Genomic DNA, 25,114 nt, shown 5'->3' with positions numbered 1-25,114 from the left:
CGATAGGATGGTTAAAAATTAGAAGCATGGCATTGGAGGATGAAACTCTTTGATCATATTGATGACTCATGTGCTGTTGTTATGTTAACCACATACATATGGTACCAAGTTTTTATCAGAATTTTGACATGATATAAGCATAAAATTGGAGAACTCAAAAATTTCATAAAATTCATTTAGCGATGGTTGTTTGGTGAACATAAGTGGCAAAAAAATTGAAGAACTCACCTTTACGTCTATTGGTAAACGTACTTCTTGGGAGTCCAATAACTCTCATTTAGTAACTTCAATAACTTTTTGAGACGACACTATTTATGTGTGGTACTTTCTATTTATAACATATCATACATAATATTATATAAGTATCCAAATCAAATCAGCACCAAGTCTAATGAGTAATTTTGTCTGATCAAAATCTTTTGAAATACAAAAATCAAGTATGTTAATTCAAAATCCAATCAAAATCTATAACCGAGAAAATCAACTATTTTAACTCAAGTACAAAGCATTCCTTTTCTAACAAAACCTCAAAAAAGTCTGGTCCCAGAAAGCTACAAATCAACTATATCTGTGTCTATGTCTTAGAGAAAATATCTCTTTCTTAGAAAATTAATTCTCTATCGTTCTTTAACAATACATTATATAGCATAACTTTTACAAGTAAATAACTTCACATATACATAGAACTTATAAGGAGGTGGAATGGATAAAGACAATCATACAAATAAGTATGACAACTGGCACTTCTAATCCAATTTGGATTTGTCGCTCTTTCTTTGAAATTGTTAACTTTAATATAAATTGGTCTTCTATTTACTTGGATAACAACTCACGTCTCAATTCAAATTTGAGTTCTCTTCTCAATGGAGGTGACAAAAGATTCTGAAAGATACTACCGTAATAATTAAGTATATATTATTTATTTGCCCAAAAAGTATATATTACATTTAACTTCAAATCACTTTTCAACATAATGAAAAGTAATTATGGAAATTTGTAGAAAGTAAAGAACTGAAAAAGAAATGAATCCCTTGAAAATAAACAAAAAATTAAAAATAAACAAATGAGGCGCCAAATTCTTCCTCTGTTCCTACGGCTACTGCCTTGGTCGTGTTAGGTTTCACTCCGTCCACCGGCCTCCGCAGCCGCCTCCACCTCTGCCACTGCCGCCTCATGGCCACTTCTCTCTCTCTCTCTCTCTCTCTCTCTCTCTCTCTCTCTGTAATTGCCCTGCCCTGCCAGGAGATACGAATTCTTCATGTTTTTGTCATTCTGGTGAACTTGATCGTAATACCTAACTTTCTGAAGGAAAGGAAAGGAAAGCATTCAGAATCCCGAGAATTCTGTCCACTTGAATCTGTTGTCCTTAAGCTTTCTCTTGAGGGTCTTGGAGAACCCTTTGAATAGTTTTGATGATTTCAGAGTCGGCCTTCGATAGTCGCCATCCCGTGACAGGATTGGCGAGTGACACATGGTTAGGAATTCCACTTCAGGGGCTGGGAAGAATGTAGTTTGGGTTCAATACGATCGGCGGGAATTCAGAAGCTAAATCATCTGCCCATTGATCGGCCGAAGCCTTTGCTGTAGTCTCAAGCAGAGTCATTGGCAAGGAAGCTTCAAGGACCGACCTTTTCATGAATTGTGAGCGGCAGAATTTAATTTCGATAAGAAAATCAATTTTTTGATCATAGAAATCTAAAGTTTTATCATCAAAAGTGTGAGCCAACTAAGGTTGCTAATTTGGTTGCACTGATCCAGTTATATACCCGGGCGTTGGCGGAGAATGTGGGATTTATGATGAGCAAAGACGTGATGGGATTGGTTCTTGAGCCCTGTCTAGCTTTCAAGCTGTGGGAGCTGGTCTCTTCTTATTGTTTTCGGTATGGTTGAACGCTCATTTTACCTGAATTCGATCTTGAATCACATTTCCAAGAGGAGGTCTAATTTGATTGTTCTCTGTATTAAACATGCCTCGGATTTCATATCGATGGAACTGTGCTGCAATTTGAAGTGCTTCCTGAGGCACCTAGAGATGCACTCGCTGCCATGGACAGTGCGAGGCAAGCGCAGAAAGACCAGGGAATACTATCTATTAATTAGGAACGAGAAAGACACGAAACTTAGCAAGGAGAAGCTTTAATTTGCTCGCTAGGAATGCAGCAGGCAATGATTCCGAGCTCTATCTGCATTATCTGCTTGTATCTCCTAATGCCGATGAAGCGGTCCTAATGTCTGCTTGTTATCGGTTAATTAAATGGAGAAAGGTCGACGAGCTTGATTCGGTACTTGGGCAAGTAGTTGAGGAAGTACAAGAGATTTCCTCGAGAGATTCCATGCCCAAGAGCTGCTTCACTGTCAGTGTTGGTTGGCTGCAACTGGGTTTTCCTAAGCTCCATGATGTTATAAGATGCATTGGGCTGTTGGCGGATGAGAACTTCTCCTCTTTGGTTTTGCAGTCGGGGTTCCATGAAGAGCTGAGGTCGATGGAGAGAGTGGTCAGTTCTTTGACTGCTGAGGGGAGGCTATGCTTTACCAGTCTTCCATGGCTAATGTAGTTGAGAGACTTGTGAATGAAAATAAGCCCGTGGTTGTGTAGACTGTAGAGGGAAACAAGTAGCGAGGAATCAGTAGATGTGGATCAATTATTATCGGTTCATCAAAAGAGAGAAAAAATTTGTGCTTTACAAATTTGCGGAGTAATTGGTGCGATATAATTTGCTTAAGAATAGATTATTGTAACAAATAAAAATAAGAACATGCCCTGCAGATCCTTACAAAAGAGACCTTATTCACAAATCTGATGATTCTTCCAGATGGTCATGATGCCCAGGCCAGACCAATCCAATTTCCGTTATACGATAATTACGTTTCGCTTGCATACTGAAAATTTATTTTATTTCACTTACAAAATGTTCTCCAACGTAACGGTGGAACATTAAGACTGCGTAGCATCATTTCCTTAGCTATAAGCTTCTTATTATAGATATCCCTTCTGTCTGCAGCATTGGATTGCTCCATGAAATGTTTCCTCGAATCCGTGCTTAAATTCGAACCCAGAATCCAAAAGCTTATCTGCCGAGAGGATGGGGATTTCATACCCTTTAATTTGCTTCAGTTGACTGCATAATCACAGGATGGAGTAAATCATAACAATCTCTCTATGAGCTTTCTTGATTAATTCCAAAAAGCAAAACGTTTTTTCAGAATATGCAAGACTGATCAGGTTACTTCTTGGAAAGAAACTTACCATGGCACGGGAAATTGATTAGGGTACTTCTCTGTGAGAAACTTTGACATCTTCTCGGTTGTGATGACGTCCGAGGAGCAAATGTACCTTCCCTTTGGGCATGGGTGCTCGAAGAGGAAGATGTGTGCACTGGCCAAGTCATCCACATGAACTATGCATGTGTGACCAAGGTAGGGATAATCATCTTGGTTACCTGCAATCACACTACAATATATTATTTAGTTCGACCTTATAATTATCTTAGATGTCTGCTTTCTTATTCGTTTCATATATTCCGATTTCAGTTCTTCGTTCCGTTAGTAAGATCCCATCGTAAATTCATGATTATTTCATAGTGCTATAAACATGCATATATATGAGACTCAGAACATACCAAATATCATAGCCATTGAAATACGAACAGAATCCGGGAGCTTATCACACACAAATGGACCAGTGACAAAAGGGGGAACGATCGTGACGACATCCAGTCCATTCGATTCTCCAAACTCCAAAGCCGCCTTCTCTGACAAGGTCTTTGAGATCATGTATGACCCGTAATTCAGCTTTGCGGCCCTAATGTATTCCACATCACTCCAATAACTCTCGTCCATCGTAGCAGCCCCGGTGGTATTTACGCAGAGAGCATATGCACTCGAAGTGTATATTACTCGCTTTACAGTTTTGGATTTCAGGCTCGCCTTTAAGATGCCAAGAGTTCCATCTAAGGCACGTTGTGTCATGACTTGTTCGGGCTCCCTAAAGTCCAAGGGGGTCGCAACATGGAAGACACCTGTGCATCCTTCAATGGCTTCGCTGAAGCTCTCGGGGTCGCTGAGATCGGCAGTGAATATCTGGAGTTTTTCTGGTGCGCCGGGCAGGCTTTCCAGGAAGCTTAGGTCTCTCTTTCTGCCATCTGCTTGAGATTTAAAAGCAGATAAACATGATTATTTATAAACGCAAATTTACGTACACATACTACATATATGCCGGTTAACTTCATTCATCGGATCAATCTATCTTTTATAAAGTTCTTCCTTTAACAATCCCGACCATGTAATCAGGCAATCTCCGATGGGCTCATCTTCCGGAAATTTGCATCGACATAGTGGCGTTTGGCATGCATTTTCACTTGGTTCACATTTGGTGGGCATAAACGAAAAATCAAGGGTGTTTACATTCCATTCCTTCAGATTCATGCCTACCATAAAACTACGAAGAAAATCTCAATCTGACATATCCGAACTTACCCGTGGAAGGTCTGATAGTGGCTCGGACGGAGTAGCCACGTTCAAGGAGCCTCATGATCAACCACGAAGCCACAAACCCCGTCGCTCCCGTCACACACACCGTTCCAGCCATGTCGCCTTTGATCCTCTCTCTCTCTCTCTCTCTCTCTCTCTCACACACACACACACAGACACACACACACAAAAGATAAGCTCAGAAAGCTGAAAGAGAAGTTACGAAAACGAGGAACATTGAGAAGTCATAGAAACTGCCGGACCGATAAGGTGGGCCTTTACGAGGACAATTCTCACTTAAACTTGGCACACAATTACAGAAATTAGTTTTCTGTTTCCTCACTCTATTGTCATCATTTTATGCGGGAACGGGAAGCATATATTGTATAACACCTATCCGATATACACCAACCAAACATTATCCTGTTAGGTCCTTCGATCTATAATTGATAAATCTTATTCAAAGCTGCTATCATGAGTGCATCGAGTCCTATCAGGACCCCCTAACCAATAACCTGCCTTTGATATTGATGTAATGCCTTCCTAATAAGAAGTTAATCATTCGTTTGGGCTTCACAATCAGCTGTTGGACCACATGCTTTGGCCTCAAGTTTCTTAAACCATAAGGCAAAAGATGTGCACTCATTGTTATGCTGAGGGTTCAAGCTCTTAAACTGTTGGATAAATTTTTAAATAAAAATAGGCCTAATTCGGAATTAACCCATATGCAACCCAAAAACTTAAACTAATGGGTTACTAGGCCTTTGTCTTTTATAAACTTTCCCATTTTGTTCTTTTCATCCTGTGTGGGACATTTTGTCCTCTCACACTCCATAATTATCTCCAACATCTCGCCTTCACGTGGTATCGTGTCGTCTTTACACGTTCCATGTGACCTAAACCATTCGACAGGACCACTCGTATACACACACCCGCCCTCGCTACGAAGTCCCAACATCGGACACAACGGGGTACCTGCTCGAGGCATACTCTACACTTACACTCGAGCTAACAGGTCGTATAGACCAGCGCATACGCCCACTACACCGCACTAAGGCGGGCCTTACACGCCTAGGATTGTAACCATGGGCTCTGATACTAGTTGGATAAATTTTTAAATAAAAATGGGTCTAATTCGAATTTGAGCCTATATGCAACTCAAAAACTTAAGCCAACGAGTTACTGTGCCTTTGTCTTTTATAAACTTCCCCATTTTATTCTTTTCAACCGGTGTGGAATATTTTGTCCTCTCACACTCCATAATTATCTCCAATATAAACCATGAGATAAAAGATGTGTATTCATCGTCCAGGGTAAGTCCTCTCACACTCCATCGTACAGTTGGACCACGTGCTGAGGCGTAAGGCCTCAAGCTCTTAACCATAAAACAAAAGATGTGCACTCATTGTTCAGGGTATGGAAGTACGCCTTTAAAATCAACCCTTCCATCGAGTTTTATATTGTTGTTTCGTCATACGAGAAGTTGAGTTCGTCCTTAAAAGATTATTGATGGTCGTTTCCTTTTTGAGTTTGCCTTTTACTGTCACGACGAAAATGCAAAGAGCTCGTATTCCAATTTCTAATTCTAGGTGTTGTAATGAGCTAAGATTGTCAAAAACTGCGCAAAGACTATTAGACTTATATTACAGGAGAACGCAAGCATAGGTCGGGTTGGATGGCTTGTGTTCTGCAGGGAATGTACGATACATCAAAAGAGCGAATCATGACAATATGAAAAATAAAAAGTCTTTTCCAAGGAAAAAGACCCGAAGAACAACAAGAAAAACCCAAAATAAAATGAAAACACGGATTATTCATCAACCCGTAAGCTAAACTGCACGCCGAATCAAATTTGAATCTTATTTATGCAGAGCATTTTCGATGAGATGTGAGATGTTCTCTATCAATAGGTGGAGACTATTCTTATTCAAATGTCAATTTGATCCTGGTCATGAAGGTCTTCAAGCGTGTGAAATCTAATTAAACGAGCTCGAGCGTTGTTCTGGCTTTGCCGGTAAAGTCCATTTATCTTAAGCACAATTTGCCAGTTGCACTACATACTTCACGATTAATCTTTTCACATTTTATTCAAAATTTATTTATATAGCTATAACTATAAATCTTAAATATTATTTAAAATAGCATATCAAATTACATTTACTTTTACATGCAACACACATGATTATTATATAAAAGTTTATAAATGAAAGTGGACGAGTCATATAAACCAAAATGGGAAACCCCAAGCTCCATATTGCATGACTTAGAATTATTTCGGATAGATTAGATGAATGATACTGCATATAGGTTTTGTTCGATCAATAAAATATTAACCAGTCGTGAAACTCGTGCGTTACACTGAAAAACACAATATAATTTAAATTTTTTTTAATAATTGAAAATCGTCAATTTATAATCAACATACTATAGTATTAAATATAATGTTAATTTAATTTGAAAAACAAGGTAGGAAGAAACTATGTTGAAATACAGATTAAAAGATAAATAAAAAATTAAGAAAAGTAAAAAACATACTTAAAAATTAAAAGTTAAAAGCCAAAAACATACCAACGAAAGGATGATTAAAAAATTAGAAGCATGGCATTGGAGATGAAACTCTTTGATCATATTGATGTTGTTGTTAGGTTAAACACACACATATTGTTGAGATATGTTGTCCCACACTGAAAATTTGAGGAATAAACCATAAGCTTATATGAGGCTTGAGTCCAGTAACCTATCAAGTATCAACTTAAACTTTTGGGTTGCAAATGATCTTAAGTCCGTGTAAGTTCAATGAAAATTTAATATGATATCAAAGCCGGTTATGTTTCTGTGTGCCCGCGTAGGCTCACACTAGGCCGACCCAATATTGAGAGCAGCCAAAAGAGCGCATTGTATTAGTCCCCCCTCAACAATTGAAGCCTTTTGTGATTCGGATTGGGCAAGCTATCCCTTAATCCGTCATTCTATTACGAGATACTTTATTACGCTTGGAGGGTGTCCAGTTTCATGGAAGACGAAGAAACAAATCACAGTTTCTAGCTCATCTGCTGAAGCAGATTATCGAGCAATGGTAGCATCTATCAGTGAGATTATATGATTGCGAAATCTTCTTTCTTCTCTTGGAGTATAGATGAACACACCGACTCGACTATTCTGTGATAATCAAGCTGCGCTACACATTGCGGCTAATCCAGTATTTCACGAGCGAACTAAGCACATTGAAATCCATTGCCATTTCGTATGTGAGCACATAAATTCAGGAGTAGTGGTTACCGACCATTTGCCTACGAGACTTCAGTTGGCAGATATCTTCACAAAGGTGCTAGGTCGAAATCGCTTCCGCTTCATCCTATCCAAGTTAAGTATTTGTGACCCTCATGCTCCAACTTAAGGGAGAGTATTATAGATACTTCGGATTGTACAGTTGTATATTAGGAACTTATATTTAGTATTTGATATTTTCGGTAGTCATAGATACTAGGCATATAACATTAATTAGTTTCCTTCCATGTAAGACCACACGGTCTATTTACTGTGTCGATCGTTTCAATGAAATTTGAGTTGGATTGTAACAATCTTCACACATATGGCACCAAGTTTTTATCAGAATTTTGACATGATGTAGGCATAAAATTAGAGAACTCAAAAATTTCATAAAATTCATTTAGCGATGGTTGTTTGGTGTACATAAGTGGCAAAAAAACTGGAGAACTCACCTTTATGTCTATTGGTAAATATACTTCTTGGAAGTCCAATAACTCTCATTTAGTGACTTCAATAACTTTTTGAGACATGACACTATTTATGTGTGATACTTTCTATTTATAACATATCATACATAATATTAAATAAGTATCCAAAAAAATCCAAATCTAATCAGCACCAAGTCTAATGAGTAATTTTCTCTAATCAAAATCTTTTGAAATACAAAAATCAAGCATATTAATTCAAAATCCAATCAATATCTATAACCGAGAAAATTAACTATTTTAACTCAAGTATAAAGCATTCCTTTTTCTAACAAAACCTCAGAAACGTCTGGTCCCGGAAAGCTATATATCAACTATATTAGCTCAAGTACAAAAAAATCGCTTTTTAAAATAATCTAAAATTAGAGAAAATATCAACCAGTCTCGCAAAACTATATCTGTCTTAGAAAATTTAAAAATAAAAATTTTAAAAAGTTAATCTTTTATAAAAGTTCAAAAAATCGAGAAAATAAAAACCAGTCTCACTAATCTATATTTATAGGTTTTAAAAATTTTAGAAAGTAAAATTAAAATTTTTATAGAAAGCTAAATAAACATAGAAAATAATGATCGGTCTCACAAATCTATATCTATATATTTTAAAAATTTTAAAAGCTTCACAAAAAAGTTTCAAAAGAATTCCATTTGGAAACCGAGTGTTCTGAAACACTCTGGCGAGCCACCACAGACCCGCTTTATATTATATATTGATTCATCTATATTATTTGTATGTATCTCATATTTATTATAATTTTAGTTTGGAGATTTATAAGTAATATAAAGGAATGTACGTTCAATACCTTGATTGTTTGGCGCCAAATTTCAATCCACCTTACATGGATAATGTAATTTCATAAACATTCCACGTATGCATGTTTTACTTAATATTCCTTGATTACACAAAATACTGGACGACTATAGGTCAACAGTTTTACACCTATACCAACCAAAATTGTTTTAACGTACATACATATAGTATAATTTCGAACATGACTCCTTAGCGTCCTCAAGAAACAAATATAGCGATTCCTATATGTATACTAGTTTATAGCTGAATAAATAATTTATAAGTCCTTCAGCCAAAAAAAAAAACTAATTATAAGTATTTATGTTTTTAGTGATTCTAGGGATGTTTGTGTCGCATAACGAGATAGGATTACCAAACAATTAGGGTGGAATATTATGAGTCTCAAATAGAAGATAATTAAGGAGAAATGGTCTGAAAGTGAACTTCGGTTTTGGCCGGTCTTACCATACACACGCACTTCTCTTTAAGCCGAGACACTGATGTTATTCTATTGTAGGTGTTAAATTTAATAGGATAGCATGGAGAGGTTTGACGGTAGGGGTGTGGACTGTTTAGGGTTTATCCATTTAGCTTGCCTTCGAGGTCAGCTCATGCTCGAGCTCGCTCGTGTAAGAAACTACAGCTGGAGTTTGCTTGTCGAGCTCGAGCTGCTCCTCTATGTCTCGATCCGAGCTTGGATAATAAAGCTAGGTCAAGCTGAAGCTATTTGGACTCTATTCGGCTCAATTATATCCCTTCTTGATAATAAGAGGGTCTAATGTGTTGGAAATTTGATATTTTGATGCTAATAGTTGATGTGTGTTTATTGAATTTATGGAGACAATGAGGAAATAATTAGAAGCTACAAGAAGTAAAAAAAAATGTTTTCTTAAAAGAACCACCTAAATTATATGCTTTTGACATGGGCATTAGAACACATCCTAGGACTCACTTGAATTCTCTATCATTCTTTTATTTCTTCGGTTGAAAAATTCTCTATCATTCTTTAACTGTGCATTATATAACATAACTTTTACAGGTAAATAACTTCCATATACATAGAACTTATAAGGAGAGGGAACGGACAAAGACAGTCATACAAATAAGTATGACAACTAGCACTTTTAATCCAATTTGGATTTGTCATTCATTCTTTGAAATTGTTAAATTTAATATAAATTTATCTTCTATCTACTTAGATGACAACTGGCATATCAATTCAAATTTGAATTCTCTTTTCAATGGAAGTAACAAAAACTCTAAAAGATATTACTGTAATAATTAAGTATATATTATTTATTTTTCCAAAAAGTACATATTATATTTAACTTCAAATCACTTTTCAACGTAATGAAAAGTAATTATGGAAATTTGTAGATAGTAAAGAACTGAAAAAGAAATGAATCCCTTGAAATAAACAAAAAATTAAAAATAAAGAAATGGACGGGCGGCTCATTTTCCTTCCGACGCCCGCGAACTCATCAGTGAGGCGCCAAATTCTTCCTCTGTTCCTACGGCTACTGCCTTGGTCGTGTTAGGGTTCACTCCGTCCACCGCCCTCTGCAGCCGCCTCCGCCTGCGCCACTGCCGCCTCATGGCCACTTCTCTCTCTCTCTGTAATTGCCCTGCCCTGCCAGGAGATACGAATTCTTCATGTTTTTGTCTTTCTGGGGTACTTGATCGCGATACCAACTGTTTTAACTTTCTCAAGGAAAGGAAAGGATTCAGAATCCCGAGAAATTCTTTTCACTTGAATCTGTTGTCCTTAAGCTTTCTCTTGAGGGTCTTGGAGAACCCTTTGAATAGTTTCGATGATTTCAGAGTCGGCCTTCGATAGTCGCCATCCCGTGACAGGATTGGCGAGTGACACATGGTTAGGACTTCCACTTCAGGGGCTGGGAAGAATGTAGTTTGGGTTCAATACGATCGGCGGGAATTCAGAAGCTAAATCATCTGCCCATTGATCGGCCGAAGCCTTTGCTGTAGTCTCAAGCAGAGTCATTGGCAAGGAAGCTTCAAGGACTGACCTTTTCTTGAATTGTGAGCAGCAGAATTCATTTTTTATAAGAAAAGGTATTTTTTGATCATAGAAATCTGAAGTTTTATCATCAGTAAGTGTGAGCCAACTAAGGTTTCTAATTTGGTTGCAATGATCCAGTTATATACCCGGGCGTTGGTGGAGAATGTGGGGTTTATGATGAAGACGTGACGGGATTGGTTCTTGAGACCTGTCTAGCTTTCGAGCTGTGGGAGCTGGTCTCATCTTACTGTTTTCGGTATTGTTGAGCGCTCATTTTACCTGAATTCGGTCTTGAATCACATTAACAAGAGGAGGTCCAAGTTGATTGTTCTCTGTATTAAACATGCCTCGGATTTTGTGTCGATGGAACTGTGCTGCAGTTTGAAGTGCTTTCTGAGCCCACCTAGAGATGCACTTGCTACCATGGGCCGTGCGAGGCAAGTGCGGAAAGACCAGGGAATACTATCTATTAATTAGGATCGAGAAAGACACAGAAACTTAGCAAGGAGAAACTTTAATTCACCTGCTAGTGATGCAGCAGGCAATGATTCCGAGCTCTGTCTGCATTATCTGCTTGTATCTCCTAATGCCGATGAAGCGGTCCTAATGTCTGCTTGTTATCAGTTAATTGAATGGAGAAGAGTCGACGAGCTTGATTCGGTACTTGGGCAAGTAGTTGAGGAAGTACAAGAAATTTCCTCAAGCGATTCCATGCCCAGGAGTTGCTTCACTGTCAGTGTTGGTTGGCTGCAACTGGGTTTTCCTAAGCTCCATGATGTCATAAGATGCATCGGGCTGTTGGCAGATGAGAACTTCTCCTCTTTGGTTTTGCAGTCGGGGTTCCACAAGGAGCTGGGGTCGACGGAGAGAGTGGTCAGTTCTTTCACTTGCTGAGGGGAGGCTATGCACTACCAGTCTTCCATGGCTAATGTAGTTGAGAGACTTGTGAATGAAGATAAGCCCGTGATTGTGTAGAGGGAAACAAGTAGCGAGGAATCAGTAGATGTGGATCAATTATTATCAGTTCATCGAAGGAGAGAAAAAAAAATTGTGCTTTACCAATTTGCGGAGTAATTGGTGCGATATAATTTGCTTAAGAATAGAGTATTGTAATCAATAGAAATAAGAACATGCACTGCAGATCCTACAAAAGAGACCTTATTCACAAATCTGATGATTCTTCCAGACGGTCACGATGCCCAGGCCGGTCCAATTTGATTTCCATAATACAATAATAACATTTCGCTTGCATACTGAAAATTCATTTTATTTCACTTACAAAATGTTCTCCGACGGTAACGGTGGAACATTAAGACTGCGTAGCATCATTTCCTTAGCTATAAGCTTCTTATTATAGATATCCCTTCTGTCTGCAGCAATGGATTGCTCCATGAAATGTTTCCTCGAAGGTGTGCTTAAATTCGAAACCAGAATCCAAGAGCTTATCTGCCGAGAGGATGGGCACTTCATACTCTTTAATTTGCTTGAGTTGACTGCATAATCACAGGATGGAGTAAATCATAACAATCTCTCTATGAGCTTTCTTGATTAATTCCAAAAAGCAAAACGCTTTTTCAGAATATGCAAGACTGATCAGGTTACTTCTTGGAAAGAAACTTACCATGCCACGGGAAATTGATTAGGGTACTTCTCTGTGAGAAACTTTGACATCTTCTCAGGTGTGATGACGTCCGAGGAGCAAATGTACCTTCCCTTCGGGCACGGGTGCTCGAAGAGGAAGATGTGTGCACTGGCTAAGTCATCCACATGAACTATGCATGTGTGACCAAGGTAGGGATAATCATCTTGGTTACCTGCAATCACATTATAATATATTGTTTAGTTCGACCTTATAATTATCTTAGATGTCTGCTTTCTTATTCATTTCATATATTCTGATTTCAGTTCTTTGTTTCGTTCGTAAGATCCCATCATAAATTCACGATTAATGCATCACTATCCTAGTTTATGTCATAGTACTACAAACATGCATATATATGAGGCTCAGAACATACCAAAGATCATAGCCATTGAAATACGAACCGAATCCGGGAGCTTATCACACACAAACGGACCAGTGACAAAAGGGGGAATGATCGTGACAACATCCAGTCTGTTCGATTCTCCAAACTCCAAAGCCGCCTTCTCTGTCAAGGTCTTTGAGATCATGTATGACCCTCGATTCAGCTTCACGGCCCTAATGTATTCCACATCACTCCAATAACTCTCGTCCAGCATAGCAGCCCCCGTGGTATTCACGCAGAGAGCATATAGACTCGAAGTGTACATTACTCGCTTCCCAGTTTTGGACTTCAGGCTCGCCTTTAAGATGCCAAGAGTTCCATCTATGGCACGTTGTGTCACGACTTGTTCGGGCTCCCTGTCCTCAAAGTCCACAGGGGTCGCAACATGGAAGACACCTGTGCATCCTTCAATGGCTTCGCTGAAGCTCTCAGGGTCGTTGAGATCGGCAGTGAATATCTGGAGTTTTTCTGGTGCGCCGGGCAGGCTTTCCGGGAAGCTTAGGTCTCTCTTTCTGCCATCTGCTTGAGATTTAAAAGCACATAAACATGATTATTTATAAACGCAAATTTACGTAGACATACTACATATATGCCGGTTAACTTCATTAATCGGATCAAACTATCTTTCATAAACTTCATCGTTTAACAATCCCGACCATGTAATCGGGCAATCTCCAATGTTCTCATCTTCGGAAAATATGCAGCGACATAGTGGTGTTTGGCATGTATTTGCACTTGGTTCACATTTGGTGGGCATAAACGAAAATCAAGGTTGTTTACATTCCATTTCTTCAGATTCATGCCTACCATAAAACTACAAAGAAAATCTCAATCTGACATACCCGAACTTACCCGTGGAAGATCTGATAGTGGCTCGGACGGAGTAGCCACGTTCAAGGAGCCTCATGATCAACCACGAAGCCACAAACCCCGTCGCTCCTGTCACACACACTGTTCCAGCCATGTCGCCTTTGATCCTCTCTCTCTCTCTCTCTCTCTCTCTCTCTCTCTCTCTCACACACACACACACACACACACACACAAAGTAAGCTCAGAAATCTGAAAGAGAAGTTATGAAAACGAGGAACATTGAGAGGTCATAGAAACTGCCGGAATCACAGAAATTAGTTTTCTGTTTCCTCACTCTATTGTCGTCATTTTGTAACATCTATCCGATATACACCAACCAAACATCATCCTGTTAGGTTCTTCCATCTGTAATCGATAAATCTTACTCAAAGCTGTTATCACGAGTGCATTGAGTCCTATCAGGACCCCCTAACCAATTACCTACCTTTGAGATTGATGTAATACCTTCCTAATAAGATGTTAATTATTCGCCTAGGCTTCACAATCAGCTGTAGGACCACATGCTTTGGCCTCAAGTTTCTTAAACCATAAGGCAAAAGATGTGCACTCATTGTTCGGGGTACAGTTATGCTGAGGCTTCAAGCTCTTAAACCATGAGATAAAAGATGTGCATTCATTGTTCACAGTATGGAAGTACGCTTTTCAAATCAACTCTTCCACTGAGTTTTATATTGTTGTTTCATCTTATGAGAAGATGAGTTCGTCCTTAAAAAGATTATTGATGGTCGTTTCCCTTTTGAGTTTGCCTTTTACAGTAACGGGGAAAATGCAAAGAGCTCATATTCCAATTTCAAATGCCAGGTGTTGTAATGAGCTAAGATTGTCAAAAACTGCGCATAGACTATTAGACTTATAATACAGGAGAACGCAATCGTAGGTCGGCTTGGATGGCTTGTGTTCCGCAGGGAAAATACGATACATCAAAAGAGCAAATGGCAGCATGACGATATGAGGACACTACTGCAGTAATAAGATCCTGTCAGTGATGCACCGACCAAATCCCTAGAAATAAATTCACTCATCTCGACTTAACAAACCGAGAAATGATAGCACAGAAACAGCTACCACTGGCTACTTCGCCTGCATTATGTATAGGTTTTCATATCAAATGATAAAAGAAAAGAAATGATCTGAATGGAGTATAAACAACTCTCCCAAGCTCCAGAACCAGCAATATAAGAGGGGCACTGACTCCAATTGATTCGCTCTGTCTTAATTTACAGAGTATGATTATCACTCCTACCAACTCACACAGGATTGTGGACTCATGCGTGAATGCTAACTGACAACGACCGCAGCAGCAGCAGAAGCAGGCAATAACCAGACTCAATCGACTCCAGATGCAAAACATCTCATGCCTTCTTAATTCCGTTTTTTACTTTTGTTCTTTTTTTTTTTCTTTTTACATATTATTATAACGAAAAGAGTTAGATGCACGAGGGCCTGTCCTCCAAATCAATAGTACAGTTGATGGCAATCCATGGGGATAGGATCGTCAGAAAGCTATGACTAGATCCTGTGTCTTTGCTATAATTCTCAACAGCTGATCATAATTCATGCAGGAACATGCAAAGAGGAAATGAAATAAAAGCATGACCTGCTTAAAGTGCCATCTCTGCCTGTAAAGCAGCGAGCTCATCTTCCTCAGCTGTTTGCTTCCGAGCAGGACGAACAGGCCGTGGGCCAGCGGGAACGTGCACTGGATCTGCAGGGGCCATGGTTACAGGTCGAAGAAGCTGCTCTTCCAACTCAGCACCTTTATGTTCTTCAAGTTCTGCCTCCAATTCATCCTGAAAATGAAATTGCATAAGAAGTAGAACTCCTTTTTGTCTGGATAAGTGCAAGAAGTAGAACTTTCCTTTTCATAGTACATATCAGGCATAAATCCACTATTAGAAAGCCGAAGGCAACTAAAGCCAGAAGGGGTAGTAATAACCTCATCAAAATCTGCTGCAGCACCAAGAGGAGCTGATAATGCTTCCTGGATCTGTTTCATATTCTCGGTCTGCTCATTGATCTCATCCATCGTCGTGTCAACATCATCAATATTCCTGTTAAATAAAATATTACAATATTTAAACACTAGGTTACTATTATTAGCAACTGAAAATCACATGATTTAGCAAGTGGAACAAGTCGTTCATATAAGTAAAATGAAACAGACACAACACTGGTTCAAAAAAAGGGGAAAAAATAAATGAAAAAAAAAAGGAACATAAACAACATTTCTGCATTGCCTTCATTGTCGCCGCTCCAGTTCTTAAAGCATTGACTGTCTCGGTTTTAGCTTTTGCTCCTTCCAGCATTATCATCTAAAGAATTTGCATAACGAACGTGCCGTTTAAAATAGATCCTTGAAAACAATTGAAAATATGCACCTTGATTTATAGGAGATGACTAAATAAGAAAGCAAGACTCACCTGATCATGAATGCATAGCTGGAAATTTCCAAGTTGCTCGATTTGTTGTTCATATAATATCTTCCTCTTCAGACATTGTATAGCAGCTATTTGTTCATAAGAAAAAATCATAAACATGACAAGTAAGCACATAAGGAATCAAATTAATAATAATTATTATTATAAAGAACTCTAAAACCAATGAGGGCTTGTGTTGGCATATGGTAAGCAGGGACTGCAAAGGATTGATCAAAAGAAGATAAACAAGAATAGAAAAGTCTAACAGCAAACAAATTGAAAACGTGGAGTAAACAAGGATCATAGTGCTCTTCCAGCCAGGCCCCTAAAGGCGAGATGAGGATTAACCGAGGAAGATTTTTAATATTACAAGTCCAAACACACTTACTTATTGCCTAAGCATATTACAGGAAACTAAATATTACAAGTGACATTCCACAGTTATAAATGCTCGTGAATCTTGCAGATGCCCTTATCCACATATATCCATAAGCCCGAAAATTATAATACTAAAGAAGAAACTCTGGCTAAACAACTCACAGCTCAAAAATTAAGAAGGTCCTAGGGCTATGCGACTCCAAATTCAATGAGGCGCCAAATTCTTCCTCTGTTCCTACGGCTACTGCCTTGGTCGTGTTAGGATTCACTCCGTCGACCGCCTTCCGCAGCTGCCTCTGCCTCTGCCTCCGCCTCCGCCACTGCCGCCTGATGACCACTTCTCTCTTTCTCTCTCTCTGTAATTGCCTTCATTCGTGTTTTTGTCATTCGGGTGTACTTGATCGTGATACCAACTACTGGTTTAACTTCCTCAAGGAAAGGAAAGGATTCAGAATCCCGAGAAATTCTTTCCACTTGAATCTGTTGTCCTTAAGCTTTCTCTTGAGGGTCTTGGAGAACCCTTTGAATAGTTTTGATGATTTCAGAGTCAGCCTTCAATAGTCGCCATCCCCGTGACAGGATTGGCGAGTGACACATGGTAAGGACTTCCACTTCTAGGGTTGGGAAGAATGTAGTTCGGGTTCAATATGATCGGCGGGAATTCAGAAGCTAAATCATACGCCCGTTGATTGGCCGAAGCCTTTGCTGTAGTCTCAAGCAGAATCATTGGCAAGGAAGCTTCAAGGGCCGACCTTTTCATGAATTGTGAGCAGCAGAATTCAATTTCGATAAGAAAAGCAATTTTTTGATCATAGAAATCTAAAGTATTATCATCAAAAGTGTGAGCCAACTAAGGTTGCTACTTTGGTTGCAATGCCCAAGAGCTGCTTCACCGTCAGTGTTGGTTGGCTGCAACTGGGTTTTCCTAAGCTCCATGATGTCATAAGATGCATCGGGCTGTTGGCGGATGAAAACTTCTCCTCTCTGGTTTTGCAGTCGGGGTTCCACGAAGAGCTGAGGACGATGGAGAGAGTGGTCAGTTCTTTGACTGCTGAGGGGAGGCTATGCACTACCAGTATTCCATGGCTAATGGAGTTGAGAGACTTGTGAATGAAGATAAGCCCATGGTTGTGTAGAGGGTAACAATTAGCGAGAAATCAGTAGATGTGGATCAATTATTATCGGTTCATCGAAAGAGAGAAAAAAAATTGTGCTTTACCAATTTGCGGAGTAATTGGTGCGATATAATTTGCTTAAGAATAGAGTATTGTAATCAATAAAAATAAGAACATGCACTGCCGATCCTTACAAAAGAGACCTTATTCACAAATCTGATGATTCTTCCAGACGGTCACGATGCCCAGGCCGGTCCAATTTGATTTCCATAATACAATAATAACATTTCGCTTGCATACTGAAAATTTATTTCATTTCACTTACAAAATGTTCTCCGACGGTAACGGTGGAACATTAAGACTGCGTAGCATCATTTCCTTAGCTATAAGCTTCTTATTATAGATATCCCTTCTGTCTGCAGCATTGGATTGCTCCATGAAATGTTTCCTCGAATCCGTGCTTAAATTCGAACCCAGAATCCAAGAGCTTATCTGCCGAGAGGATGGGGATTTCATACCCTTTAATTTGCTTGAGTTGACTGCATAATCACAGGATGGAGTAAATCATAACAATCTCTCTATGAGCTTTCTTGATTAATTCCAAAAAGCAAAACGCTTTTTCAGAATATGCAAGACTGATCAGGTTACTTCTTGGAAAGAAACTTACCATGCCACGGGAAATTGATTAGGGTACTTCTCTGTGAGAAACTTTGACATCTTCTCAGGTGTGATGACGTCCGAGGAGCAAATGTACCTTCCCTTCGGGCACGGGTGCTCGAAGAGGAAGATGTGTGCACTGGCTAAGTCATCCACATGAACTATGCATGTGTGACCAAGGTAGGGATAATCATCTTGGTTACCTGCAATCACATAATAATATATTATTTAGTTCGACCTTATAATTATCTTAGATGTCTGCTTTCTTATTCATTTCATATATTCCGATTTCAGTTCTTCGTTCCGTTAGTAAGATCCCATCGTAAATTCACGATTATTTCATAGTGCTATAAACATGCATATATGTGAGGCTCAGAACATACCAAATATCATAGCCATTGAAATACGAACAGAATCCGGGAGCTTATCACACACAAACGGACCAGTGACAAAAGGGGGAACGATTGTGACAACATGCAGTCCATTCGATTCTCCAAACTCCAATGCAGCCTTTTCTGTCAAGGTCTTTGAGATCATGTATGACCCTCGATTCAGCTTCGCGGCCCTAATGTATTCCACATCACTCCAATGACTCTCGTCCATCGTAGCAGCCCCTGTGGTATTCACACAGAGAGCAGATGCACTCGAAGTGTATATTACTCGCTTTACAGTTTTGGACTTCAGGCTCGCCTTTAAGATGCCAAGAGTTCCATCTATGGCACGTTGTGTCACGACTTGTTCGGGCTCCCTGTCCTCAAAGTCCACAGGGGTCGCAACATGGAAGACACCTGTGCATCCTTCAATGGCTTCGCTGAAGCTCTCGGGGTCGTTGAGATCGGCAGTGAATATCTGGAGTTTTTCTGGTGCGCCGGGCAGGCTTTCCAGGAAGCTTAGGTCTCTCTTTCTGCCATCTGCTTGAGATTTAAAAGCACATAAACATGATTATTTATAAACGCAAATTTACGTAGACATACTACATATATGCCGGTTAACTTCATTAATCGGATCAAACTATCTTTCATAAACTTCATCGTTTAACAATCCCGACCATGTAATCGGGCAATCTCCAATGTTCTCATCTTCGGAAAATATGCAGCGACATAGTGGTGTTTGGCATGTATTTGCACTTGGTTCACATTTGGTGGGCATAAACGAAAATCAAGGTTGTTTACATTCCATTTCTTCAGATTCATGCCTACCATAAAACTACAAAGAAAATCTCAATCTGACATACCTGAACTTACCCGTGGAAGGTCTGATAGTGGCTCGGACAGAGTAGCCACGTTCAAGGAGCCTCATGATCAACCACGAAGCCACAAACCCCGTCGCTCCCGTCACACACACCGTTCTGGCCATGTCGCCTCTGATCCTCTCTCTCTCTCTCTCTCACACACACACACATACACACACAGCTCAGAAAGCTGAAAGAGAAGTTATAAAAACGAGGAACATTGAGAAATTACGGAAATTAGTTTTCTGTTTCCTCACCCTATTGTCGTCATTTTGTGTGGGAACAGGAAGCATATATTGTGTAACATCTATGCGATATACACCAACCAAACATCATCCTGTTAGGTCCTTCCATCTGTAATCAATAAATCTTACTCAAAGCTGCTATCACTAGTGCATGGAGTCCTATCAGGACGCCCTAACCAACAACCTACCTTTGGGATCGATGTGATGCCTTCCAAATAAGACGTTAAGTTTCTTAAACCATAAGACAAAAGATGTGCACTCATTGTTCAGGGTGCCGTTATGCTGAGGCTTCAAGCTCTTAAACCATGAGATAAAAGACGTATTCACCGTCCGGGGTACAGTTGGACCAAGTGCTGAGGCGTAAGCCTCAAGCTCTTAACCATAAAACAAAAGATGTGCATTCATTGTTCGTGGTATGGAAGTACGCTTTTAAAATCAACTCTTCCACTGAGTTTTATATTGTTGTTTCATCATATGAGAAGATGAGTTCGTCCTTAAAAGTTCATTGATGGTCGTTTCCTTTTTGAGTATGCCTTTTACTGTAACAACGAAAATGCAAAGAGCCCGTATTCCAATTTCTAATACTAGGTGTTGTAATGAGCTAAGATTGTCAAAAACTGCGCAGAGACTATTAGACTTATATTACAGGAGAACGCAAGCGTAGGTCGGGTTGGATGGCTTGTGTTCCACAGGGGAAATACGATATATCAAAAGAGCGAATGGCAGCACGACAATATGAGCACACCACTGCGGTAATAAGATCCCGACAGTGATACACAGACCAAATTCCTAGAAATAAATTCACCCATCTCGACATAACATACCGAGAAATGATAGCACAGAAACAGCTACCACTGGCTACTTCGCCTGCAGTACGTAAAGGTTTTCATATCAAATGATAAAAAAAATAAGAAATGATCTGAATGGAGTATAAACAACTCTCCCAAGCTCCAGAACCAGCAATATAAGAGGGGCACTGACTCCAATTGATTCATTCCGTCTTAATTTACAGAGTATGATTATCACTACTACCAACTCACACGGGATTGTGGACGCATGCGTGAATGCTAACTTACAACGACCACAGCAGCAGCAGCAGAAGCAGAAGCAGGCAATACCCAGGAATACAATTTAAGCCAGCTCTTTACAAATAAGAAATTACCTGCAACAGCATAACAAACTCAATCAATTCCAGATGCAGAACATCTCATGCCTTCTTAATTCCGTTTTCTGCTTTTGTTTTTTTTTTTCTTTAACATATTATTATAACAAAAAGAGTTAGATGCAAGAAGGCCTGTCCTCGAAATCAATAGTACAGTCGATGGCAATCCATGGGGATAGGATCATCAGAAAGCTATGACTAGATCCAGTGTCTTTGCTATAGTTCTCAACACCTTATCATAATTCCTGCAGGAACATGCAAAGAGGAAATGAAATAAAAGCATGACCTGCTTAAAGTGCCATCTCTGCCTGTAAAGCAGCGAGCTCATCTTCCTCAGCTGTTTGCTTCTGAGCAGGACGAACAGGCCGTGGGCCAGTGGGAACGTGCACTGGAGCTGCAGGGGCTGTGGTTGCAGGTTGAAGAAGCTGCTCTTCCAACTCAGCACCTTCAAGTTCTTCAAGTTCTGCCTCCAATTCATCCTGAAAATGAAATTGCATAAGTAGAAAAACTCCTTGTTTGAATAAGTGCAAGAAGTAGAACTTTCCTTTTTATAGTACATATCAGAAATAAATCCACTATTAGAAAGCTGAAGGCAACTGAAGCCAGAAGGAGTAGTAATAACCTCATCAAAATCAGCTGCAGCACCAAGAGGAGCTGATAATGCTTCCTGGATCTGTTTCATATTCTCGGTCTGCTCATTGATCTCATCCATCGTCTTGTCGACATCATCAATATTCCTGTTAAACAAAATATTACAATATTTAACCACTAGGTTGCTATTATTAGCAACTGAAAATTACATGATTTAGCAAGTGGAACAAGTTGATCATATAAGTAAAATGAAACAGAAACAACAATGGTTCAAAAGAAGGGGAAAAAATAAATGGAAAAAAAAAGAACATAAACAACATACGTTGCTTTCTGCATTGCCTTCATTGCCGATGCTCCAGTTCTTAAAGCATCGACCGTCTCTGTTGTAGCTTTTGCTCCTTCCAACATTATCATCTAAAGAATTTGCATAACGAATGTGCCATTTAAAATATATCCTTGAAAACAATTGAAAATATGCACCTTGATTTGTAGTAGAAGACTAAATAACAAAGCAAGACTCACCTGATCATGAATGCGTAGCTGGAAATTTCCAAGTTGTTCGATTTGCTGTTCATATAATCTCTTCCTCTTCAGACATTGTATAGCAGCTGTTTGTTCATAAGAAAAAATTATAAACATGACAAGTAAGCACATAAGGAATCAAATTAATAATAATTATTATTATAAAGAACTCTAAAACCAATGAGGGCTTGTGTTGGCATATGGTAAGCAGGGACTGCAAAGGATTAATCAAAAGAAGATAAACAAGAATAGAAAAGTCTAACAGCAAACAAATTGAAAACGCGGAGTAAACAAGGATCATAGTGCTCTTCCAGCCAGGCCCCTAAAGGTGAGATGAGGATTAACCGAGGAAAATTTAATATTACAAGTCCAAACACACTTCCAGATTCCCTAAGCATATTACAGGAAACTTAATATTACAAGTAACATTCCAAAGTTATAAATCCTAGTAAATCTTGCAAATGCCCTTATCCACTTATATACATAAGCCCGCAAATTATAATACTAAGGAAAAAACTCTGACTAAACAACTCACAGCTCAAAAATTAAGAAGGTCCTAAGGCTATGCAGCTCGAGTTCCAAAAACTTCAGAATTATGATTATTGGCTCTGAATCCGACATGAAAGGTTGAACAAATATTTCTAAACAACCGTTGCACAAGTTTATTATGGCAATCAGCAACATACCCCTCTTGTTCTTTGCTCTAGTGAACTCCCGGGCCTTCTCAACCTCTTGCGCAGCCTTCTTTATGAGTACCTTCTCCTTTTTCTCCAGCATTTCAAGCGTCTATGCAGTAAATATGAAAGAGGTTTCAGTTTTATCAGGTAATACAAAGCACCAATAACAACCAACAGATAAGCAACTGTCATGCACTAAAATGCAGATTGATTGTGGCAATCAGAATGTACAAACTGGAGATAATGAGCCCATCTCGCCATATAGACACAAAGGTATACGTGCTCTTTCTGAATCTCAACATAATACATTGGGAACATAGGAAAAGGATAGACTTGTGATGGCGAAAAGCAAATTAACGAGATAATCCACAGTAATTAACCAGGCATACTTTTTTTTTTTATTGGTGTCCATAACAAGCATGAATGTCACCCAAAAGAATATAAAGTATCGACTCTGCATATCGAAGATTGCACTTATAACCAGTAATCACTGAAAGAGGAGACAAAATCATTATCGGAATCATGAGAATAGTCTTCCCTCTACCAGAGAAAAGTTAAATTCTACCCAAATTCCCTAAATTAATCAAGAACTACAAAGTTAAACAATTTCTGTTATGCCCAGTCACATCTTCTTAAGAATCAAACAGAAATTCTGATATGCCCAGTCGCATCTTCTTAAGAATCAAACACCAACTTCTCACTTCCCAGATTAAAAAAGCTAACGTCTCAGAAGCACAGCAGAAAATAAAAAACTTTAGATCAAACTCAGAGCCCACAGTGAACAGAAGGATCAGAAAAGAGGAATCATACCTCGTTCAACTTGTCTAAGGTGGTGAGAGCATTGGTCTCCTGCTTAGGTTTCCCAAAAATCCGGCTAAACATGGTTACTTATTTATGATCAAGAACCCTCGATTTCCTGTGATTAATCAAGAGACAGAAAATCAAACTGCCACCATAAGTTCCAGGATTAAAAATACGAGGCACTCTGAAAAATATCAAAGCGAAATCATTAAATAAAACACATAAACTCCAACAAAGTAAATTCTACAATCATCAAATAATTGCCCTTCAATTAATCATTTTGAAACCAGTAAAACATTCAAAACTACGTAACCCCAATGCCAAAAAAGCAGATGGGTCTAAAGATTATTTTTTCTAAAATTATTATATCCACGACAATTCATTCAGCTAAAAAAGTTAGGCCAGATCAACTCGTTTAACTGTTCAATCATCAACGGATCAAATCAATACACAGAATTTTCGATAAACAAACCCAAAATACAAGGGACAATAAATCCAGAGACGCAGGATTTTGCTTCAAACCGATCCGGCGCATAATCAACCACCAAAATGATACCATCGATTACTTCAACTACATGGGACAATAGCTAGACTCTCTATCACACTATCAGAAAGCAGAACATCACGAGAAGAACAATTGATCGTCCTTTTCTCATATAGCTTGACCCTAACTCTCCTAATCGATCAGATACGATCGACGAAACAAGGCAACAGATGGATCAAGCTTCAGAGAAATCCAAGGAGGGATCAGAAGGGCTTACGGAATACAATTGGGGAGGGTTGAAATACTGTCCGGTGCCCGTCAAGTCGAGATTGGGAAATCAAGGGGGGAGAGAGAGGGGGAGGGAGGGAGAGAAGGGGATTGGGGTTGGGAAGACCCGCGGTCGAGTTTTTTTTTTTTTTGTTTTTTGGATTTTTTTAAGTTTTGTTTACATATATTTATTTGTTTATATTGTTAATATAGTTATCTGTCATTATACATTATTCATTATATTTATGTGATACAATGTCATATATATATATATATATATACACATATACATATATTCTCATATATATGTATCTTATATCTTCTTTATTTTATACTCACTATTATTCAGCGTTATCAAAACCGGACCGTGCCTTGAACCAATCGAGGCTTGAGTTTAAGATTTTTTGGATCGAACCACATGTTTAATTAAATTATAAATAATTGTGTTAAATTAATTTAATAAGTTTTTATGATATCAAATTAATATATTAAGTGATGGTTAATGTAAAATAAATTGAGTTTACAAAGAAATGAATAAAAATCTACATTTATGACACAAAGGAAGTGCTAGTAGAGTGGTTAGCAAGCATTTCCCTCATTAGGTGTCATTGGTCAGGAGTTTAATCCTCCTCGAATCAAGT

At 38.9% G+C, this 25,114-nt stretch overlaps 5 protein-coding genes, 1 long non-coding RNA gene and 1 pseudogene across 11 annotated transcripts; 2 read left to right on the top strand and 5 right to left on the bottom strand.

Annotated features, from left to right (window-relative positions):
- Window positions 1-1,471: 1,471 nt before the first annotated feature.
- On the top strand, window positions 1,472-2,591 carry LOC116204121 (annotated as a pseudogene).
- On the bottom strand, window positions 1,936-4,831 carry LOC116202643 (vestitone reductase-like). Of its 3 annotated transcripts, none has more exons than XM_031534237.1 (5): window positions 4,477-4,831; window positions 3,621-4,145; window positions 3,248-3,440; window positions 2,907-3,119; window positions 1,936-2,597 (listed from the first exon to the last, which is right to left on the bottom strand). In XM_031534237.1, exons 1-4 carry the CDS (start codon window positions 4,586-4,588, stop codon window positions 2,978-2,980), a joined length of 972 nt encoding a protein of 323 aa, XP_031390097.1. In that variant the 5' UTR covers window positions 4,589-4,831; the 3' UTR covers window positions 1,936-2,597; window positions 2,907-2,977. The 3 variants fall into 3 exon arrangements, with proteins under 3 accessions (XP_031390097.1, XP_031390099.1, XP_031390098.1); XM_031534239.1 differs by having other exon boundaries at window positions 3,621-4,142; window positions 4,477-4,667; XM_031534238.1 differs by lacking the exon at window positions 1,936-2,597 and having other exon boundaries at window positions 2,879-3,119.
- A 5,504-nt stretch (window positions 4,832-10,335) lies between these two features.
- LOC116202640 (vestitone reductase-like) lies at window positions 10,336-14,273 on the bottom strand. Of its 4 annotated transcripts, none has more exons than XR_004156106.1 (6): window positions 13,909-14,273; window positions 13,048-13,575; window positions 12,654-12,846; window positions 12,312-12,525; window positions 11,556-11,974; window positions 10,336-11,450 (listed from the first exon to the last, which is right to left on the bottom strand). XR_004156106.1 is itself a non-coding variant. In XM_031534234.1 (4 exons), exons 1-4 carry the CDS (start codon window positions 14,018-14,020, stop codon window positions 12,384-12,386), a joined length of 975 nt encoding a protein of 324 aa, XP_031390094.1. In that variant the 5' UTR covers window positions 14,021-14,273; the 3' UTR covers window positions 12,146-12,383. The 4 variants fall into 4 exon arrangements, 1 of the variants encoding a protein (XP_031390094.1); XR_004156107.1 differs by having other exon boundaries at window positions 10,336-10,642; XR_004156105.1 differs by lacking the exon at window positions 10,336-11,450 and having other exon boundaries at window positions 11,483-11,974.
- On the top strand, window positions 10,641-12,283 carry LOC116202642. The gene is made up of 2 exons (XR_004156108.1): window positions 10,641-11,085; window positions 11,171-12,283. It is a non-coding gene; the product is annotated as an uncharacterized LOC116202642 (long non-coding RNA).
- A 779-nt stretch (window positions 14,274-15,052) lies between the features above and the next one.
- On the bottom strand, window positions 15,053-17,481 carry LOC116204120 (vacuolar protein sorting-associated protein 32 homolog 1-like). The gene is made up of 6 exons (XM_031536201.1): window positions 17,274-17,481; window positions 16,347-16,432; window positions 16,151-16,238; window positions 16,093-16,096; window positions 15,863-15,977; window positions 15,053-15,716 (listed from the first exon to the last, which is right to left on the bottom strand). The coding sequence occupies exons 1-6, from the start codon at window positions 17,479-17,481 to the stop codon at window positions 15,528-15,530; spliced, it is 690 nt and encodes a 229-aa protein (XP_031392061.1). The 3' UTR covers window positions 15,053-15,527.
- A 462-nt stretch (window positions 17,482-17,943) lies between these two features.
- LOC116202639 (vestitone reductase-like) lies at window positions 17,944-20,044 on the bottom strand. The gene is made up of 4 exons (XM_031534233.1): window positions 19,738-20,044; window positions 18,877-19,404; window positions 18,504-18,696; window positions 17,944-18,375 (listed from the first exon to the last, which is right to left on the bottom strand). Exons 1-4 carry the CDS (start codon window positions 19,847-19,849, stop codon window positions 18,234-18,236), a joined length of 975 nt encoding a protein of 324 aa, XP_031390093.1. The 5' UTR covers window positions 19,850-20,044; the 3' UTR covers window positions 17,944-18,233.
- A 711-nt stretch (window positions 20,045-20,755) lies between these two features.
- Window positions 20,756-24,640, bottom strand: LOC116202641 (vacuolar protein sorting-associated protein 32 homolog 2-like). Its single transcript, XM_031534236.1, has 8 exons — window positions 24,484-24,640; window positions 23,732-23,837; window positions 22,931-23,030; window positions 22,245-22,330; window positions 22,045-22,136; window positions 21,754-21,868; window positions 21,418-21,610; window positions 20,756-21,131 (listed from the first exon to the last, which is right to left on the bottom strand). Exons 2-7 carry the CDS (start codon window positions 23,801-23,803, stop codon window positions 21,422-21,424), a joined length of 654 nt encoding a protein of 217 aa, XP_031390096.1. The 5' UTR covers window positions 23,804-23,837; window positions 24,484-24,640; the 3' UTR covers window positions 20,756-21,131; window positions 21,418-21,421.
- Between the last annotated feature and the right edge of the window lie 474 nt (window positions 24,641-25,114).

This window comes from Punica granatum, chromosome 4 (assembly GCF_007655135.1).
Source record: "Punica granatum isolate Tunisia-2019 chromosome 4, ASM765513v2, whole genome shotgun sequence".
Lineage (NCBI taxonomy): Eukaryota > Viridiplantae > Streptophyta > Magnoliopsida > Myrtales > Lythraceae > Punica > Punica granatum.
The sequence above is the reverse complement of the archived record's forward strand: the minus strand, read 5'-3'. Positions and strand labels throughout refer to the sequence as shown.

What these genes read in the sequence shown, in the direction of transcription:
- LOC116202640 (XM_031534234.1), bottom strand. Translation starts at nt 14,020, where the DNA reads ATGGCTGGAACAGTGTGTGTGACAGGAGCGACGGGGTTTGTGGCTTCG. An exon ending in TTCAATGGCTATGATCTTTG is followed by an intron (nt 12,847 to 13,047) that starts GTATGTTCTGAG and finishes ATGTGATTGCAG; the next exon opens with GTAACCAAGATGATTATCCC. An exon ending in AATCAATTTCCCGTGGCATG is followed by an intron (nt 12,526 to 12,653) that starts GTAAGTTTCTTT and finishes GTGATTATGCAG; the next exon opens with TCAACTCAAGCAAATTAAAG.
- LOC116204120 (XM_031536201.1), bottom strand. Translation starts at nt 17,481, where the DNA reads ATGAAAAGGTCGGCCCTTGAAGCTTCCTTGCCAATGATTCTGCTTGAG. An exon ending in GGGGATGGCGACTATTGAAG is followed by an intron (nt 16,433 to 17,273) that starts GCTGACTCTGAA and finishes ATGAACAAATAG; the next exon opens with CTGCTATACAATGTCTGAAG. An exon ending in CTGCAGCAGATTTTGATGAG is followed by an intron (nt 15,717 to 15,862) that starts GTTATTACTACC and finishes TTTCATTTTCAG; the next exon opens with GATGAATTGGAGGCAGAACT.
- LOC116202639 (XM_031534233.1), bottom strand. Translation starts at nt 19,849, where the DNA reads ATGGCCAGAACGGTGTGTGTGACGGGAGCGACGGGGTTTGTGGCTTCG. An exon ending in TTCAATGGCTATGATATTTG is followed by an intron (nt 18,697 to 18,876) that starts GTATGTTCTGAG and finishes ATGTGATTGCAG; the next exon opens with GTAACCAAGATGATTATCCC. An exon ending in AATCAATTTCCCGTGGCATG is followed by an intron (nt 18,376 to 18,503) that starts GTAAGTTTCTTT and finishes GTGATTATGCAG; the next exon opens with TCAACTCAAGCAAATTAAAG.
- LOC116202643 (XM_031534237.1), bottom strand. Translation starts at nt 4,588, where the DNA reads ATGGCTGGAACGGTGTGTGTGACGGGAGCGACGGGGTTTGTGGCTTCG. An exon ending in CACTATCAGACCTTCCACGG is followed by an intron (nt 4,146 to 4,476) that starts GTAAGTTCGGAT and finishes TTAAATCTCAAG; the next exon opens with CAGATGGCAGAAAGAGAGAC. An exon ending in TTCAATGGCTATGATATTTG is followed by an intron (nt 3,441 to 3,620) that starts GTATGTTCTGAG and finishes GTGTGATTGCAG; the next exon opens with GTAACCAAGATGATTATCCC.
- LOC116202641 (XM_031534236.1), bottom strand. Translation starts at nt 23,803, where the DNA reads ATGTTTAGCCGGATTTTTGGGAAACCTAAGCAGGAGACCAATGCTCTC. An exon ending in TAGAGCAAAGAACAAGAGGG is followed by an intron (nt 22,331 to 22,930) that starts GTATGTTGCTGA and finishes ATGAACAAACAG; the next exon opens with CTGCTATACAATGTCTGAAG. An exon ending in AGCTACGCATTCATGATCAG is followed by an intron (nt 22,137 to 22,244) that starts GTGAGTCTTGCT and finishes CAAATTCTTTAG; the next exon opens with ATGATAATGTTGGAAGGAGC.